We start from the raw sequence: 18,825 nt of genomic DNA, 5'->3' as shown, positions 1-18,825 counted from the left end.
GAAATTTTGAAATTTCCGCTATAAATAACCGCTGTTCAAAACGAATAGGGGCTTTCGAAGCCTCGCTCTCGTAGCGGAAGTGCCGAGCTTGCACTTCCGGCACTTCCGGCCTACTCTTAGTTTCCACCGATTTGCAACATGTCGTTGTTGCACTACATAACCTACAAGCTTGTTATTATCAGAGATCGAAGAATTGGCTCGATATATTACATTATTACTCTTCTTATTGTGCTCTATACGCTGGCTGAAATATTTCTCAAAAAAGGATATCTAGAGGTATTATTTTCGTTATCTTACATTTTTATTGTGCTACTCTCACTTTTGTAAATTGCACTTATGCATGTATGTTGTGGTTCAATTATAATTTGCTATTACCTTTATTTATCTACATTATGATACAGTTCCATGTACCAGAACAAAGGTAAAAACCAAATTGTACCAAGGGTAAAATTGAACCTCAACTATTATCAATCTTACATAGGTTTTGTGTTTACTTCCTGAGATCAAAAAGTCCCAACATGATGCTCCCTTCCCCTCTCAGAAATAACCGATATTTTAAGACAAAGCCATTTTGCTTCCATACCCCACAGAAATATTCAAAAGAGCAGCCCCTCAGAAATAACTGGATTTTATAGAGCTTTCAAAAAATTAGCTCTGTCATCACATTATGGGGGTACAAGGGTTGGGGAGGGGATGAATATTAAATGGAATGGTCAACATATCAGTAGTCTCGATCCACATATCAAAGGTAATAAAGAATTAATAGTTAAGGCATGCAGAGAGTTAATTGTGTAGTGTTTAATCTTTAACATGCACAAAAAATTAAGGGTTGAAAATGTTTGGCTGTGTAGGACTAATGACTATTGACAAACATAATTATGCAGGCTGAGTTTAGTCACCTCTTCATTTTTCCTAGTTTGATACATCACCAGAGGCTACCATGAGATTGCTTCTATCAGATCCCAAAGAAGATAACAGCGAAAGTAGACAGATTTTACAGTATGACGACTTGAGTTATTGTTGTAACAAAGGTAAGCTGCACATTGGCAGGAGCTAATCTGAAGGCTAATGGCCCCAAATGTGTTATGAAAATATTTGTGTGGACAGAAATCAGCTTGATTTTAATCAAATTTGTTGCAATGCTACAGACTTTGCAATAGGGGTGTAACGACCAAATACATGTAAACACATACGCATATGCGTTAACCTTTGGAATTTAAGATAGTTGGATTTTTTTTTTTGTGGGGGGGGGGGGGCATCTTAAAGAATAAATAACGTGGTTTAACAGTCCCTAGTCTCTCCTCAATATATTATCCCAAAGATTAACATGTGCAAAAAACTATTAAGTTTATAAAATTATACTTGTCTCACAATGCTTTTCCAGGTTTTGATTTAAACTATGCCGAGCAAAACCTTTAAAGAAAGAGCATTTCCATGCCCTTTAAAATAAAAATTTTCAGGGTGGCAGGGTGTGGGGTCATGGAGCATGCCCCAAACCTCCCTAGCAGCTTGCACCTTCACTTTCTTCTCTACTGCGTACTCCATGAAAAATGCACCCAGCTACTGTCACCCCTGATCAAATGAGACTGATTTTTTCAGGCACAATTAAGTTGATCTAGGCAGTTAAATCAAGCTAAGTCAACTTTTGATATGTAAATGGGTGATTCAAACAAACTAACTAATTAGATTAGCCAATCACAGTAAACAATTATGAGAGAGTAATAATTTGAGAGAGGGTTCAAGCTCACTGCATAAATTACTCTAGTCAGATTTAATAATGTGGCAGAAATCTGTTTCAGATGGATTATATAAAAACAGTACAAATAAGATTTCTTGTTTATTGATAGAGAAGGTTTCTAAGATGTGCACCCCATGCCAGACCATGGATGCTCGGGAATTATCTTGGCCTGTGGAATCTCGCACAATTAGTTTGACAACATTTGCAAAGGATCGCTGGCAAATCAAAAATATTTCCAAGTCAACTAGTGGAAAACTTCATCAATTCGAAACAATCAGGTACATTCTGTTATAATACTTTTCTGTTGAAGACATTTTTAATCTAGTTTTAGCTCACTTAAGGCTATTATTTAGTCTTTTATTACCAGGCTTTCTGGACTAGTCTAAGCTGGACTGATTATGAAAAGAAACATTTTATCCTGCAGCTTGGATATTTTTAGCCATTAAAGATGAAACACATTTCTCCTTAACCCACAAAATGGTAGTTCAAATGTGTATGCAAGTGACACCATTTCTGGTTAGCTGTGGTCATATATTAGAACCATGAACTTACTTTAGAAGTCTGAAATGGGGTGTCAATTTTTTGTTCAGGTCAGAAAGAGGGTATGGAAAATCACAGATTTTGGTCAGAAATAGGGTAACAGTTTCAAGGTTCAGGCCACACACTTAGAAACTCGACAGCAAAAACTAAAGGCGGAGATGGTCTATAAGTCCTTAAATGGCCTCGCACCCAATTATTTGTCCTCAAAATTCATTCAGTGGAGTGATGTGATTACTTCTTGCAATTTGTGCAATTGTGATAATAAGCTTGCTATTCCCTTGCCACATACTAACCATTACAAAAATAGCTTTGGCTATAGTGGTGCAGTCTTCTGGAACAGTCTACCCTCAGCTGCTAGCTGGCAAGCAACATCTCTGACTAATTTCTAATGATTGTTAATTCCGATACGGCATTCCTGTAGAACAGGCTTTAATTTACTAGTTTACTTTTCTTTAATAGTTAGCAATATTTTAAATTATAGAAGATTACTCTGTATACATAGTATTTCATAATAAGTTTTAGCTTTTATATTAAATTGTTAATGCCTGATGTATTTACCGTGTTTTTAAATAAAGATGATGATGATGACACCCCCACCCAGGTGCTCCCCAGGTACTCACTCTCCCCCCTAACTTAGAGCGTTTCCCCTCATTAAATATGATTGTCCTCCAGAGAAAAGATGTACTTCACAGTTCAGCCAGAGTCAATGGTGATTAAGATTGAACATGCTGTGTTGGCCACAAAGTTTTTGAGAGGAAAAGAAGTGAAGGACCTGGCAGCTTCACAAAGAAACATGAGGGGCTATCTGCACAGCCATGATGGAACTATTCTAAAAAGGTAATATATACCTCACAGAATCATCATTTCAAGATAAATAATGTAGCATGATAGGCCCACACCAGAAAATTGGTTCCAAACATTTGTCCTTTAAACTTGTCCAGAAAATCAGGCCCTAAAATTGGTTCTTAAATTTGTCCCTAAATTAGTCTCTTAACTTGGACTCAAAAATTAGTCCCAAAATTTGGTCTCAAAATAGGTCCCAAAAATTTGTCCATTAAATTTGTCCCTAAAAATTTGTCCCTAAAGGTTGTCTTTAAAATTTGTCCCTTAATGGTCCCTTACATTGCATCCAAAAACTAGTAAGAAAATTGGTCCCAAAAATTGATCCCTTAAATTTTTCTCAAAAATTTGTCCTTAAAATGCGTTCCTTAAATTTACCCCTAAAATTTGTCCCTTAAATGTCCCAAAAAATTGTCCCTAAAATTTGTTCTTTAAATCAGTCCCTTAGATTGGACTCAAAAATTATTCCCAAAAATTTCTCCCTAAAATCAGTCTCTAAAATTTGTGTGTATCCTTTGTCTCAAGTCAAATTGATTTCATAACAAAAACAGTCAGTCTGTTTGTTTCCTCTTCTGCTATATAGCCTTTCATCCAATGAGAACAGTGCCTTGATAGGAATGGCAGATAAGCTCACCATCCAGGAGATTCTTAAAGCAGCTGGAGTGACAAGTTTAGATGAACCCTCTGATGCTCTTAATGCTAAGGGAAAGCCTTTTCGTCGGCATGGCATAGTGTTACACATGGCCATTACTTATCAAAATTCTGAGTCAACTTTTCTGGGAACGGGGTAAGTGGTTTTGAGCATTCCTGTTTCTCAATCCTATTTCCACCATTCTTGCGCAGAAACAAAACTATTTGACAGGTTCATCATATGGTAGGTAGGTAAAGTTTGCATATGAACCAAGTGGCCCATCAGGCCCCTGCTTATCTCCTGTTTCAGTAACATGAAGTGACAAGGAGTATTTCCATTCCCCCCCTGGATCAGATGCTAGTTCATTGCAGGGTTTACCCCCTTTACATTAAATTTGCTGGTACCCTTTTAAACACCTGTGTGGAGAGTCACTGTGAAAGTAAAGTGTCTTGCCCAAGAACACAACACATTGCCCCAGTTAGGACTTGAACGTGGACCGCTCAATCCGGAGACAAGCGCACTAACCATGAGGCCATCATGCCTCCACATGGTGGGCTAATATTTATTATCTTTGTTTTGCTCAGTGATGGTTAATTTTCAGATCCCTAAATGCATCTAACTATCAGCTGGTAGAATTGTACATGTCCTTTTTTTTTACCAGAGACATAGAGTATTCATATCATGTGAGAAGAATCCCTTACGCAGATTACAGAGTTAATGAGGTGATACCAGTGTTCAGCTCAGAGGATTTTGCACACTCCAATCATGAGGCACTTCAAGAAAATAGACTGTTTAGGAAGCGCTATGGAATCAAAATAGAATTTCATCAAAGTGGTAAACTAGGTGAGAATAAAAAATAAATAATAGTAATATCAAAACTGCAGTTTGGCTTACTTTGATTGATAGAAAATATCTGGTCAGAACAAACAAACAATACGATTGCCTGACACCAAAGGCCCGCAACGCATGTAAAGAATTACCGCTATGTAGTGTTCTGCATACATTCTGCATATGCTGTGCAAGCCAACAATAATTCATTAACTTATATTTAATTTATTTGTCTTAAGGTTGGTAAATTATTTTGCTATTGTGAAGAAGGTTTTAACAATCACCAGCTCAGGAATATAATATAAATTTGTTTTGTGTTTCAGGTCATTTTTCCTTGCCAGCATTGTTACTACACTTGGTATCTGGGGTTGGTCTTTTAACACTGACGGCAACAATAGTGGACATACTCGTCTTGTATATCCTGCCCGATAAGTTAAGATACCGCAGATTTGTGTATGAGGAGTCTCCCACAGTAGAAATGAAAAAGAATCAGTAATAAAATATGCCTAGAAGCTCTTCATGATATATACCATAAACGTGTAACAAACCCCCCCCCACCGAAAGTAGTGACCCCCCAGAGAGTAACATCAAAAAATTGTGGCCGCTAATAAATCCCGAAAGAAGCAACCCTTTGAAAGTGGCGAGCACGCCCCCAACCACCCTCCTCCTCTAATAGTGAGACCCAGGTTCAATACTGTATTTATTTGCCAATCAATAGTCAGGTGAAAGTTACGAATGGTAACTTGATTTAAGGCACTCTACAATTAACAAGGGAAGGTATCGCTTATGGCACGAAGAGTTGTGAAATGTATGTTGCGCCGTGTAAAAACCGATAAAAGACATATTGGTTGTGTTTGTGTGGTTTTGTTGTTGGTCTTGTTCTGTTCTGTTGCACTTAACATTTGTCTGAATTGTGCATATGCTACACAAGCCAACAATGATTCAATGACTCTAATGTAATTTACCTTTAGGTTGGTAAACATCTTTTGCTATTGGGAAGGTTTTAACCATCACCAGTTTAGGAAAATAACGTTTAAATTTGCCTGGCTTTTCAGTGCCAGGATCTTTACTACACCTTATATCTGGAGTTGGTCTCTTAACACCGACAGCGACAATAGTGGACATTCCCCCTTATTAACCTGCCAATAAGTTAAGATATCGCAGATTTGTGTATGAGGAATATGAAAAAGAATCAATGATGATATATGCCTGGTAGTTCTACATTTAGCTATGTATGAGCTCTCTGGAGAAGTGTTGCAAAACTCAAGGACTTTAGATGACACAAAATAATTTTTATAAACAATGATGTCTAAAAGGAAATTAAATTTTATTGTAAAATGTATTTTTAAATATTTTTCGATACACATCAAGTTCAAAACATTACACCTTGCACAAATCCACATTTAATGGGTTTAAGATAAAACCAATGAGAGCCTGAATCACATGATTATTACCCTAGTTTAAATTAAAGTCAAAATAAATTGTACATAATTAGATATTAATCACACAATACTTAGTGAAATGGTACATTTTTTTATTTAAATGTCCGTGATCTACAGCTGTACCCAGCAACAGGGCATTTTCTATCACATTCTTGGAAAGTAAAGCCTGAAGAGATCAGAATTCTAAGTCTAAACAACACAGGCTTATGGTGATAAACATCTGAAACAATTATATTGAGGAAAGAATGTGTTCTAATCTATAATAATATTATAAATTGTTTGAAAATTCACAAAGGGATTGGAAAGAACATTTTGCGTGCTCACATTATCCTAATACACTTTGCCACACAAAACCCAATGGAATAGAAAGTACCATAGTCACCAAATGGCTCAAAGCCATCTTTTGAGTTAAGGCTGGCATTCTGTATATAAACCTCTGTCCAGTCTATTAACAAAAGAAAACTTGACATATTCCCTTTTCTTATACCAATATTGGCCAGTTACTCATTTAAATAACATGAACACTTAATAGGCCATTTCCGAGTTACCTTGTACCTCTGTTTCAAAATAAGTCCTCGTGCAAAACCTCTCATAGGAAAATGAGTTTGATTTGCATGAATATGACCCTATAGGGGGAACTCATTACGATATGAATGGTTTCACACGAAGTTAACAAATCAAATGTGGTTCAGCATGGTCTGTACTCTTATCGACAATGATACACATCACAGTGGTCAAAACGTTGTGGACTCAAGAGGTACAGTCAAGTGAGTCCACAACAAATTTTGACCATTGCGATGACGCATATTGTTGTCAATTAGAGTACAGACCACGCTAAACCACATTTTGATTTGTTTTTTACCACAATATCAACATCAAAGAAAATGTTTTTTTCAGAGCACAAGCTGAAAAAGGCATTGCGTGACACATTGACGCCAGCAGCTTTGTCTGGACTCTTATTGCCCGCAGCAAATTAGCCAATCAGATTACGAGATTAGTAGCAATTGTGGTAGAATATCATTTTAACACAGAGGCAAAAGGCAATTTAGAAATGGCTTACTGTTCCACAAAAAACTACAGCAATCCTTTTAATTAACTAGTATATGGGAGCTTTCAGATGTGCTGCATGATCATTTTATGGCAGTCATAATTGCAATCCATCTTAGTTACAAGCATTGCTGTGTACAGGCTGTGTGGAATCCTATGATGAGCCAGATGATGAGGAAAAGGCATGAAGATTCCCCATCTGACTCAGACCAGACTGAATGTGAGCTACATGGATCTCTACATTGTTCTGAAAACAGCTGCAACACAAACAAAACAGCAATCACTTTTAACATTGCTTTACCATTGACCTAACTCTATACACTTATTTTTATCATTCCCTAAATTACAGTCAAACCTCTCCATAACAGAGGAAAGGTAGAGAGGTGGCCGATGTGGGGAGGTAGAGGTTTCTTTTTCTTTTTCCTTTTTCTTTTCCTTTTTTTCTTTTTCTTTTTTTTTTTTCCACAGGATATAAAATTTTTATCCTTAAAGGGGCTCAGTCACGGTTTGTGGATATTGAAAAGTTTAGCCTCAATTTTTCAAATTCATTGCTTGCAATCCGTGTTAATCTGCTCCATCCTTAGCCATCCTTGTTCCTTTATGGTCTATCATTATCTCTTCAATGGTGTTTTTCTATCTTATTAAACTGTTATTTTCAGGTTTCCTACCATTGAAAGGTAGTTTTCTATGTGGCCAAAATAACTCAAAATACTATGACTGAGCCCCTTTAAACAATGCTTATTGTAGCATGTAAAACTAAATAATTACCAAAATCAAAATAATTTCTATCAATAAAACAGAAACCAAACAGAAACAGAGCAATGCATGTGTCATGTTGTTAGAATCTCAAACTAATACTAAAATAACTCTGCCTTTCTTAGCCTGCTGCTTGTGGTGGTCTGCAAGTTGTGAAAAATGTTCAGGTATGTAGCACTGTTAAGTCACAAAAGCCAGAAATCTCAGCTTACAGTCAATTTGTCAACAGTCAGCTCTGAACTGGAAATAAACACAGGGTAGTAACTTCAGATCGAGTGACTGTACCTGATGTTTGAAGGGTCTATGCTTTTCTTTATTTCATCTACTGCATCAGATAGTGATTTGAACTCAAATGTGTTGAGATCATTCTCAGCTAAGGACTACAAATAACGACAAAAATAAAGCAGTGAGTCAAGGGTTAAGAAATGACCTGGCCATATTACAACACTGTTAAAAATAAAACAAGTTCAATGCAAAACTAGTCAGAAGACGTCTATATAAAAATATGACCATAAAAAAACTGCACAGTATGCAGACCAGGTCAAGTACTTGCCACAGACTGAAAAAAAAAAAAAATTCTGTGACAAGACTGTTGTTGTCATATGCATGTGGCTTACCTTGATTTGCAGCATGAGAGAAGTTAGACTACTGACAATATGTATCAATGGCTGGCTTGTAATTGCATTCCTGAAGAACATCAAGAAATGTGTTACTCTACGGAGCAATGGGGATGTCAGATTTAAATTACCCATAAACCAAGTTGAACAAGGTTATTTAATGATGGTGAACAAAATTTAACCTTAAAAATAATGAAGCTAGTAAAAATTGTTTGTATGGATTTAATTACATACAGGCCCATAGTTGCATTATTTTCTTCCACTACTCTTGTGGCCTCCTCATCACATCTTCTCTTCACACTTGTAGACTGATCCATGGATTGAACTCCTTGTTCAGGGGCAAGCTGATTTACAAAGCCAATGAAACAAAATATGTCTTCAGTAAGTTTAGCGTAAGGCCAAACTGTTTTATCTGCATTGAATACGTTGAAACTTAATTCTGGAACTCAATAATAGTACTTCATCAAGTTTAAGCAAAGAGAATCATTACTGCGACGGTGTTTGGATATCTGACCTTAATTAGTATAGATTTTTAGTGATGTTTTATTTCTCTGCTTTCTGATCAGTTTTAGCTTCCATTGAGAAGATAAATCAAACACTCAAGGCCAAGTTTGACCACATTTCCAAACACCTTGAAGTTCGTCATAAATACTCTGCTACATGTCATAGTTTCAACTCTCTTCTCAGTGTTTGGAAATGTGGTCAAACACAGTCTAATGTGTTTGATATATGCCATAATAAATTAAAGTAATTTATCCTTCATTTAATTTGCATAATTAAATAAAACAAGTAAAGAAATTGACAAACCTCTTGGCAGTATTCCTGGACCCCTGTTAAATACTCATTAAGATCCTACAAAAAATAGAAGTAATCCATAGCCATTGGTCAATATTACAACAAATGTGGTGGCTAATTGGCCACATGTCTAGATACAAGAGCATTCCAAGGTACAAACAACAAACCCTGTTTAGTCGCTCTAGTTCCAGTACCACAGATGCATATCTTCGTTGGAACTCTTTATCAATGGGTTCTTGGTATGATTTCTGAGTAAAGATGAGATAACATGTTACCAAGTAAGTTACTTCACTTTTACCCAGGTGCTTGTTAAATTAAATTGTCCGTCAACATCAAGAGCAACCAACTGAATGGTCAGTTGTACCACTGTTTCAGACTAAGTTAGTGATTATCACTTTGCAACTGTCAAATAGATGCTTTAATCATAATAAAATTCACAGAAATTTTGTAGGCAAAATTTCAAAGCTACATCAATAAAAGCCAAGCCCATCGCAAAGCAAACAGATTGTCGAAATCTGCTGCAAATCATTTAAAATTAATTTTGTTATTTGACAGCAACTAAAACCTGTTTTTGGACAGAAATAAAGACCAAGACATACTTTAAACATTGCGCATGCAACAAAATAATGTTATCTCCCACCATTTTCTCAGCTTGCGTGTTCATGTCCCTCAACTTCTCAATGCATTCCTTCTTGACCAGTAAAATCTTTGATAACCTTGTCTAAAAAAATTTCAAAAATCCCAAGTCAATATATTATCATGACCACAACTTTTACTTCATAATAAAAATAATTATCATCCCCAATTTTATTATCGACAACAAATACTTTGCAGTCACAAGCAATTATTTAATGATGATATCCTTACCACAAGGATGAGGAATCTAATTGGAAAACCACCAAGTGTGCCACCTTAAAAAGAAAATACCAAAAAATTTTACTTCTGTCATAATTTTAATTCAGTTGAAAAACATACTTTAAAAAAACAATTTAAAGTAAATCTCTCTCCTTCTCCAGGTGCATGGTCAGTTTTATTACCTTGTCCTTGCTGGGAGATTGCATCTTGAAGGCGCAACCTTCAACAATAACAAAATAATAAAAAATGTTGGTACATTTTGTCAAACTTAAACGTATTATAGCTTTTTCTTCTTTTTTTTATTGCACACTGAAACATTTGCATGTACCTTCCAGGTGAAGCCCCTATGAGAGGATCATGAACCTGTGAATAGAAACACAGAGGGTATAATGGTTATTAAAACATCCAAATGGTGAATCATTCAAATAATACCTTGACTGTACCTTCTATCTTTGTCTCTATTTCAACAAAATTACCAACTGGCACATAAAATTGTTATTATTATTCATTATTATTATTATTATTATTATTATTATTATTATTATTATTATTATTGTCGTTGTTGTTGCTGTTGCTCTTGTTCTCGTTCTCATTCTCATTCTCGTTATGGTTATTGTTATCGTTATTATTACTATTATTATTAGTATTATTATTCATATGAAATGTCTTTTACCATATTTGGACTGTTGACATCACCAGTGGCGGGAAGCAGCCTACATGTACAAACAAGGCGTGAAGAAAACTGTCAATAAGAATGGCTATGACACTGATGTTGGAAAGAATGGCAAATGATCGAAATCACATACAACTAACATGCGTGTGTACACACCACAGTACCTTGGTGGAGTGTAAGAAGCAGAGAATGCTGCCGTTCTTGGTCTTTCCTTTTGAAGGAATGATGATATTGGCATTGTGTCATGTGGCTCTTCACTCTGAAATCATCCAAAAACAATAATCATTTTATTTTATTTATTTATTTTTTTATTTATTTATCTATAACCTTTATAATATATCATGACAAGAAATGGCAGTTTTTACTAACAGTCAAAACTGTTTATCATGTTAAGTGCTCAGGACTCCAGACCATGTGGTAATTGATTAATCAATTATGGTTACTTTGATTTAAATAGTTTTTTTTCAAATTTTCATTTCAAATTTCCATTATTCAAATGAGGAATTTGAAATTCATGTGCAACTTGATCAAAAACTTGTTAATTTTGTTAACTGGATTTAAAAAGTGTTTGGCTTCACATGAAACATACATATGAATCTGTATGAAGAATCATAAAGCGATTTTAAAATTTGAAATCTCTCTTTAGTGACCAGGACAATAAAAAAACACTGGACAGATCTACATGCTTTCATGATACATCAATTTGCAACACAGATTCTTGAAAAAATGTATCTCAATTCAACTTACATCATGTGCACAGCTGTAATTAATTTAATGTTATACAGAGTGAATACAAACACTGTCAAGACTTGACTTACAAGAACTTCAATATCAGGAACTGAATGAGTTCCAAGACCTGAAGTGGAATATAACAAACATCATTAGTATAATTCAAATTATCAATTGACACTGTTCTAAATATGCCAGCAATTACATCACAAAACTCTAGGAAAAATACCGCATTTTTTTCTTTGATTAAACCTTTGTCATAAAAAATTATACCATAAAATATAGTAAATTTAATCAGATTAAGTTTAACAGAGTTAAGGAGTCCTCTTGCAAGCCAAAAGGGTTATTTACTTAGGATGATCTTGTTGCATGTCATCAAACCAGTCTTGCTCCAGTGTAGCTGGTTTCATCACTTTTCTGACACTTGTTACTTGTTTTGTTCTACTGTAAGCAGCACTTGACTTTGCTACTCTGTTTTATTTGTAGTATTATTTACAAACAGTCACAAAGAAAGAGAAATGTATTGCCACAAACCACTTAACGGCTGACTAGAAACAAACCTGGACGGTCAAACGTGACTCTATAAGAGTAATTGACAGTATCAACAGCATCTATCTGACCAGTGAAAAGGCCATCCTGAGGCTCACGTAGACGAGCTAAAGGGAAGCAGAAAAGAGTGAAAATAAGAGACAAATAAAATTAAAGCTGTCAGTAGTAAGTGAAGTTAAGAGCAACTTCTACTCAAGATAAACTGCATACCTGTGACTTTTGTTCCTATGACTAGAGGTAATGGAACCTCATCAGGCAAATCCTTAAATCTGCTTAGTTCAGTTACCTGTTATGATGAAAAAAGGAACCGTCGCTATGTAAATTATTGAAGTACATGTATAAACACTGTACAATGTTCATTGCTGCTACAATGTCAACACCTGAATGATATCATCATACACATATATGAATCATCCTAGTTTTTGTGCTGCAGCTTGTACTTTTGTAAAGGTCAAAAATATAATTCTCAGGTTATACTAATTTAATACAACTTGATTTGAGCAACTAAACCACCCCCTTGAAACCAATCACCATACAATATAATTTCCTCTTGCTTTTTCCAAGCAAAGAATGTGATGAATGAAGCCAAACCCTTCCTAGTGCCATTAATAATCACTTTTCCATGCTTACTTTCTCTTGACATCTTTCAACAGGTCTCAATACAACAAAATGCAATCTGAAAGTAATATTGTCCCACTGTAGGCACCAATGACAAACACTTACCTTTCGTTGTTGAAGCATCCTTATTTTTCGTCTCTTCTCTTCTAGAGCTTGCCGCTCTTCCAAGAAAAAGGCTGGAGAACATCTAAATTAACCAAACAAAAAAATTAGCTACTCATCAAAGTGTGACTTTTCACTAACATCAATAATACAGACCATAAAGTGATAACACAGCATTTACAGTGTGTCACCAATGGTCATTATTTTGTTTATTAAATCCCTACTGATGAAACTTTTCACAAATATTCACAGATCACCTTTAGTGCAATATTAGTCAACAGGCGCTCAGAAAAGCTACAAAATTTAATGTCATTAGCCAGGTTAAAAGGAATTCCAGCCATACTAACCTTCTTGGTTTTCCCATAAGTCTCCTAACTTCTCTCCATTCAACTCGGCGCAATTTGCGAGTCTAAAACCAAGAAATTGACTTTATCAGTAGTTAATACATAGACTGAAGTAGCTTTATGTCCACTATTAGCTGCTTCGAAAAAGCACATGTATCATCTCTGAGCGGTTTCTACAAAACTGAAACTGATGAGTTACAACCATCTAACCTTTCTCCCCTCATGTTCAGAACATCATATTTAAATGCTTTTTACAATCTCATGACATAAATAAAACATTATCAGCCTGTTTTATCACACCATAAATTTATGTCATGACTACATATATTTTAATAAAAGCATCTTAGTTATGCTGCATCGTGTAACGTCAAAGACAAACCTTTAAGTTTGGAAATGACTCCTTTAGGCAAACATGAAAGTCATTATCACCTTCAAATAAGACTCTGAAATAAGAGGAAAAAATGGGTTACTAAACTAAGACAAAATCTTTCTAAATCAATGGTCGGTTCTTGGAAGAAATTTAATTTGAGAAGAAAGAAACAAGTTAAGAAGCAAATAATTATTTGAAGAGTTAGGGTTCTGTCAACAGTACATGTACCTTGGTCCACTGCAAGTTACATCATTTTATCAATCTCAAATTACAAATACATGTAGAAAGCGCTCAAGAGCAGGCATAACTGTATATCATTGGTAACCGTAAGGGTTTTGAGGGTAAAGTCTCAGATATTTCTCAGCTTTTATGAGCCACTGCATTTTAGTACAGAACCGTATATTAACAAGGCTTATATTTTACTTTGCATTGCAGCACTGGGACACTCATACTAGGTGTTCAGTATCAGTTGCCAATAACAGTCCTACCTGTCTAAGCTGGAGTAGAACCATTCAAAATAACACCATCTTGCTGCTTTAGGCAACTTAAGAAGATTCTGCAGCTTGGCAAATGATGCCTAACAAGACAAAATTTCATAACACACAATTGCATTTTGTATTACAACGTGACTGAGCGAGTCATCTACATGTACATGTAGTCATTACACATAACTTTAAACTACATCACATGGTTGTGTACCTTAGCAAGCCTCTTGTCTGTACTTCCATTCCCAGTTAACTGAACACCGAGACAAAAGAACAATCAATAACTGAAATCATTCATAGTTTTATCAGCTAAAAATACTTTGATTAGAACAAATTTCTCACGATGTAATTAAGGCTATGATATGTTAAAAACAAATAGCATTAAGACCCAAATGGCATGTCCCAGGGCTCAGAAAAGTGCCATCCGGTCATCCAGGACAAGCAGATTCTCCTTCTGGGCAAGTTTATTTCAACTTTTCTCTCCTAGTTGCCCAATGGGCAAGGGCACAAGTCGTCTGCCAACTAAGTCATTAAAAGAGCAAACAAAGTTTGTATAGGACAAGAAAAATTCAAGGGCTACTTGTCCCAAGGGCAAGCTGGAATTCAAGTTTTTTTCAAACCCTGATGTTCATGTGTAAACTCTAGAAAACTAAACAAATAATAATGAATATCATACATTTGTTCCTCTTCATATTGATTAAAATGTATCATTAACATACCACAGATGCTGCTTTTGCCATCCTTCTAGAAAAGAAAAATCATACTGAGACCTAAGCTTAATATTATTTTGAAGGCCTTATCCACACTACGCTGGAGAAATTTGAAAACAAAGCTTATTTCTACATTTAGGCCTACAATTCACAGTCACAAAAATGGAGCTTTTCAAAATGCTCCAGACCAGAGGAATTTGAAAACATCCCAGAGATTGTTGCTTTACGAAATTCCTTAGGTGTAGAATGGAAAGAAAACATTTGATGCATTTTCAAAGTGAAACCTATGTTTTCGAATTTCTGCGGCATAGCGTGGACAGGGCCTTAAGCTGTAGTTACTGTTGATTGAAGCAATTATATCTCTTATTCTAGAATATAAATCAAGATTAACAATGCATAGCTCAGTTATTCAGCAAGACAAGAAAGATTAATTAATTAATTTATGCACATTATACTGAAAAAAAAAAAGGGAGCTAAACAAACCTTGTTCGGGGGGAAGAAAGCAAATATTCCTTAAACGGAAAGAAACAGACAAAGTTAGGGCCATCAGAAATGAAAAACCCTTAACCAAGAACTGTAGAGGTTTGACCACAAAATGTAAAAAATTTATCCCCACTTGTAGCAACCCTGACCACTGTCCAGAAAAGGTTGTTGAGCAATTGAAAAACTTGAGCTATTATCTCACAGTATATACAGCTAAAGGCATGCATCTTTCGCTACCACAAACTTTCAGATGAATGCAAAACTAATAGTAATTCATCATAATTGTCGAAAGCTTACTTCCTTATTCCTCAGTATTGCTGCTGGTGTGTATGTATTTATTGTTGTATCAAATGCTTTTGGTTTAAAATTTTATTATTAAATTTTACTTTCCTTTGTTTGACTTTCAGAATGTAATGATACACACATTACAAGACATGGAAAAAATAATATATAGATTTAGGCCAGCCTAAAAGCGTAGCTCCTGGGCCGGGTTGTTCAGAGCCAAATAACCCAGGAAAAGGTAGAATTTTGAGGCGAGGTTTTCCATATATTGTTTGGCCTTCTGTTTTGAGTTTTAATAATCACTATAAACACGAAACAAAGCAGCAAAAAACATTTGTATAGAAGAAAAAGTTATAATTCGGTTAACTTTTAATCCTGGGTTAGCGTTAACCGGCTTCCAAACAATCCTGCCCTGTTTTCAACAAGTTAACCTGAGATGAGCCCGCGATCCAATCGAAAACCAGCACTTGGTCAGCAGTCAACTTACAAAAAACATGCGACCTCAATAAGCTGTAAACTTGAGCCCGCGATATGGTCACCTGATACTGGTCAGTGGATACCTTGTTTTGACAGGTATCAATTGACGGTAACATGGATGTCCAATATCAAAGAAGTACATGGTAAACCAAGGCTGCATGTCTCTGTCAACCAATTATTTGGAGTATGGCGGCCATGTTGCGCGACTCCGTCGTCGTCGCCGTCGTGCGTACGCGCCCACGAGCAATACCGCTAGCCATGATAAGCATGAGAAAATCAACTCATTGGTTTCCTTTTCGTTCCTATATGAGTATGGAGCTCCACTAATAATTTTTGTAACAAACAACACGAGTAAATACCCCCTCATCTGTGCCTCTCTCTTGGTCGACATCTTCCGTGCTATCATCAGTCTGTCGAGTCCTTTTCTTAGATCGCGGCTATAAAGGAGAAATGTAAACATCTTGGACTGGTTGTTTGAAGGGCCAATAATGTTTTCCATCAGACAAGTCATTATAGAGTGGATAGGATATTCCTATTCAAAGCCATGAAAACAACTGGTCCTGTACTTTACAAATTTACCCAATGCATAACTTATTTTCCATCTCCTGCCCAAGATTTGACTCTAATAATTTTCTACACTGCATCAAGGAGGCTTATAGTATTGGGTAGGATTGTTCAAAGCATGGTATTTATAAGCAGACTTTTAGCCAGGATTTGAAAAGTGGGTGCCCAAAATATTAGGTCTGCTCAAATAAACAAATATTTTACAAAATTTTCTATAAAAAGTGGGTGTCCACACTGGACACTCATCTGGCTAAAAGCCTGATTATAAGCTAATCTGGAGATGCATGTACATGTGTACTTCTTTATTTTATATACGTACTGGTGTAGTGCGCTTCACTGGTGAGCTAAACTGAGACTGTGATCCAATACCTGCACAAAAACACGCAGCTGTGATCAGTTTACAATAACTCCAGAAATTCTTATGCACTCATTGGCTAATTTTCATTGTCAATAAGCAGACAGACCCATCAAATTATAATTTATGCAATGCAATACACTTTTTATCATCTTAATTCGGAAAACCTAATTTGCATTCATATGCGGTTTACAAAACTAGTTTTGTAAATCGCATATGAAACTAGTTTTGTAAGTCGCATATGTAGATTAGTGTGTCAAAAGTGAATGCAAATTAGGTTTTTCCGAATTAAGATGATGTTTAGTAAAACTTTCTTGGCTTCGACAAGCAGAATTTCTCAGAGATGCACTTTTTGTTACTGTAAAAAACAACTTGACACCAGTTTTTCATGCGTCTAGTCCTGTTATTGACCATGGCTATCGCCTCATGGATCCACAGTTACTTTGACAATAATGGATCAATAACAGGACAGATGCATGAAAAACTGATGTCAATTTGTTAACTACACTTTTCTATATTGTAATAATTTCTAGCAGATAAGTTGCAAGAAGGAGGCACTAGATCATGTCAAGAGAAAAGACAGGATACAAAACCAAATTCTCCCAAGGACATTATAGCGCAGAGGGTTGGGAGAATTTGATGTTGATCTTGTGATCAAAAGGATTAATTAATTATCCATTGTAAAATAGTTTCATACTCCTAAATGGTTTCCACTGTAGGCATTTAAACTTTGTTAGTAGTCTCTAGTTCAAAATACAAATTCTCATAAACACATGTCACACATTTTTGCTATAACAGTACAGAGAATTTAGTTGTGTACAAAGACAGAACCAGAAAACCACTACTTCTTTACTCTTCTTGTTATAACCTGCCCTGCTTACATAAAATGTTTACAAATATTTTTCAAACAGAGTGACAACCATTACACATGTATACCAACATGTAAAACTTTGAAATTAAGTTTTAGGAATAATTTGTTAGAATTTGGCAATTTTACCTCGTAAGCTCACCAATGCTTCTGCAGAGGTTTCTAAAAATCAAAATAATACATGACTTATTAACAATTAAGCTCACATGTCTCACATTCGATTCAGAGCGTGAAGCAAAGCATCAATACAAATTTATGTACAGTCAAAGGTCAACAATAAAATAAAACGACAGAAAAAAAACAGCAATTAACCAAGGTTGCCATATACTTAGACTCTAGAAACAAAGATCGATAAATCTGTAGGTTAACTTATGTGTCATCTAATGAGCACACTTGTAACCTCAATTTGGGTCTCACCATGTACCCCAAAGTCAAGTTTTCTTAAAAATTACAAATTTATGCATTCAAAAGGTTTTAAAACAACAGTTGGAAGTTTGTGTGACTCTGCTTTAGTTTTCGTTCATAATTTACACTTAGACAATTCTTCAAATGTGCAAACTCCTTCCAGAACATTTTAGAATTCACCTTCAAATCTGCCGAGCTTCTTCGGGCCGGCTACAAAACTAATCTCACTTATATGTCAAGAATTACATATGTATAAGAAACATTCCGAGATATTTGAGGCAAAAATGTGTCAATAAAATAATTAGTTCAAGCTGCATTTACTAATGAAATGGAAAACGACGTGATAAACACAAATTTAAAGTGTTTGATTACTTTACCTTCTTCCGCCATATTGTTTTCTGGGGGCGACGCGCTCTTTTTTCAAAGAACTCTGCCGCTCAGCATTCTGGGTAAATTTAATGTCATTCATTTTTTTTTTTTTCTATTTTTTTTCTTTTTAACACGGACGGAGAAATATTTCGGCAATTTTCTTAGCATGCGAGCAGACGGTTAATGTTTCCTGTCAAAGGAAAGGAAAATCACATGATTTGCAATTGTCATGGTGAGCTTCCATAATATCACGATTTCAGCAATCACTTGGTCAAAGTAGACAGGAGCCCATTACCAATGGGCTGCTGATGTTAAAAAATAAAACATCAAAACACTCTTAGCGTAAAACATTA

General features: G+C 35.5%; 2 protein-coding genes across 3 annotated transcripts; one reads left to right on the top strand and one right to left on the bottom strand.

The window, feature by feature from the left end:
* The first annotated feature begins 15 nt into the window (after positions 1–15).
* On the top strand, positions 16–5,888 carry LOC145490964 (P2X receptor E-like). Its single transcript, XM_081470085.1, has 7 exons — positions 16–276; positions 917–1,031; positions 1,848–2,016; positions 2,951–3,115; positions 3,702–3,905; positions 4,411–4,592; positions 4,901–5,888. The coding sequence occupies exons 1-7, from the start codon at positions 139–141 to the stop codon at positions 5,071–5,073; spliced, it is 1,146 nt and encodes a 381-aa protein (XP_081326211.1). The 5' UTR covers positions 16–138; the 3' UTR covers positions 5,074–5,888.
* On the bottom strand, positions 5,886–18,507 carry LOC145490962 (protein lin-9 homolog). Of its 2 annotated transcripts, none has more exons than XM_081470083.1 (26): positions 18,481–18,507; positions 17,828–17,860; positions 16,795–16,844; positions 16,271–16,348; positions 15,153–15,181; positions 14,679–14,703; positions 14,174–14,212; positions 13,963–14,051; positions 13,484–13,547; positions 13,108–13,169; positions 12,764–12,845; positions 12,251–12,326; positions 12,052–12,147; positions 11,581–11,618; positions 10,927–11,021; positions 10,763–10,802; positions 10,418–10,452; positions 10,272–10,309; positions 10,102–10,145; positions 9,875–9,955; positions 9,402–9,482; positions 9,247–9,291; positions 8,674–8,783; positions 8,440–8,509; positions 8,108–8,202; positions 5,886–7,323 (listed from the first exon to the last, which is right to left on the bottom strand). In XM_081470083.1, the coding sequence occupies exons 1-26, from the start codon at positions 18,491–18,493 to the stop codon at positions 7,221–7,223; spliced, it is 1,611 nt and encodes a 536-aa protein (XP_081326209.1). In that variant the 5' UTR covers positions 18,494–18,507; the 3' UTR covers positions 5,886–7,220. The 2 variants fall into 2 exon arrangements, with proteins under 2 accessions (XP_081326209.1, XP_081326210.1); XM_081470084.1 differs by having other exon boundaries at positions 14,679–14,700.
* Between the last annotated feature and the right edge of the window lie 318 nt (positions 18,508–18,825).

Source organism: Orbicella franksi, chromosome 6, assembly GCF_964199315.1.
Source record: "Orbicella franksi chromosome 6, jaOrbFran1.1, whole genome shotgun sequence".
NCBI lineage: Eukaryota > Metazoa > Cnidaria > Anthozoa > Scleractinia > Merulinidae > Orbicella > Orbicella franksi.
Note: the sequence above shows the minus strand (reverse complement) of the source record. Positions and strands in the feature narration are given on the sequence as shown.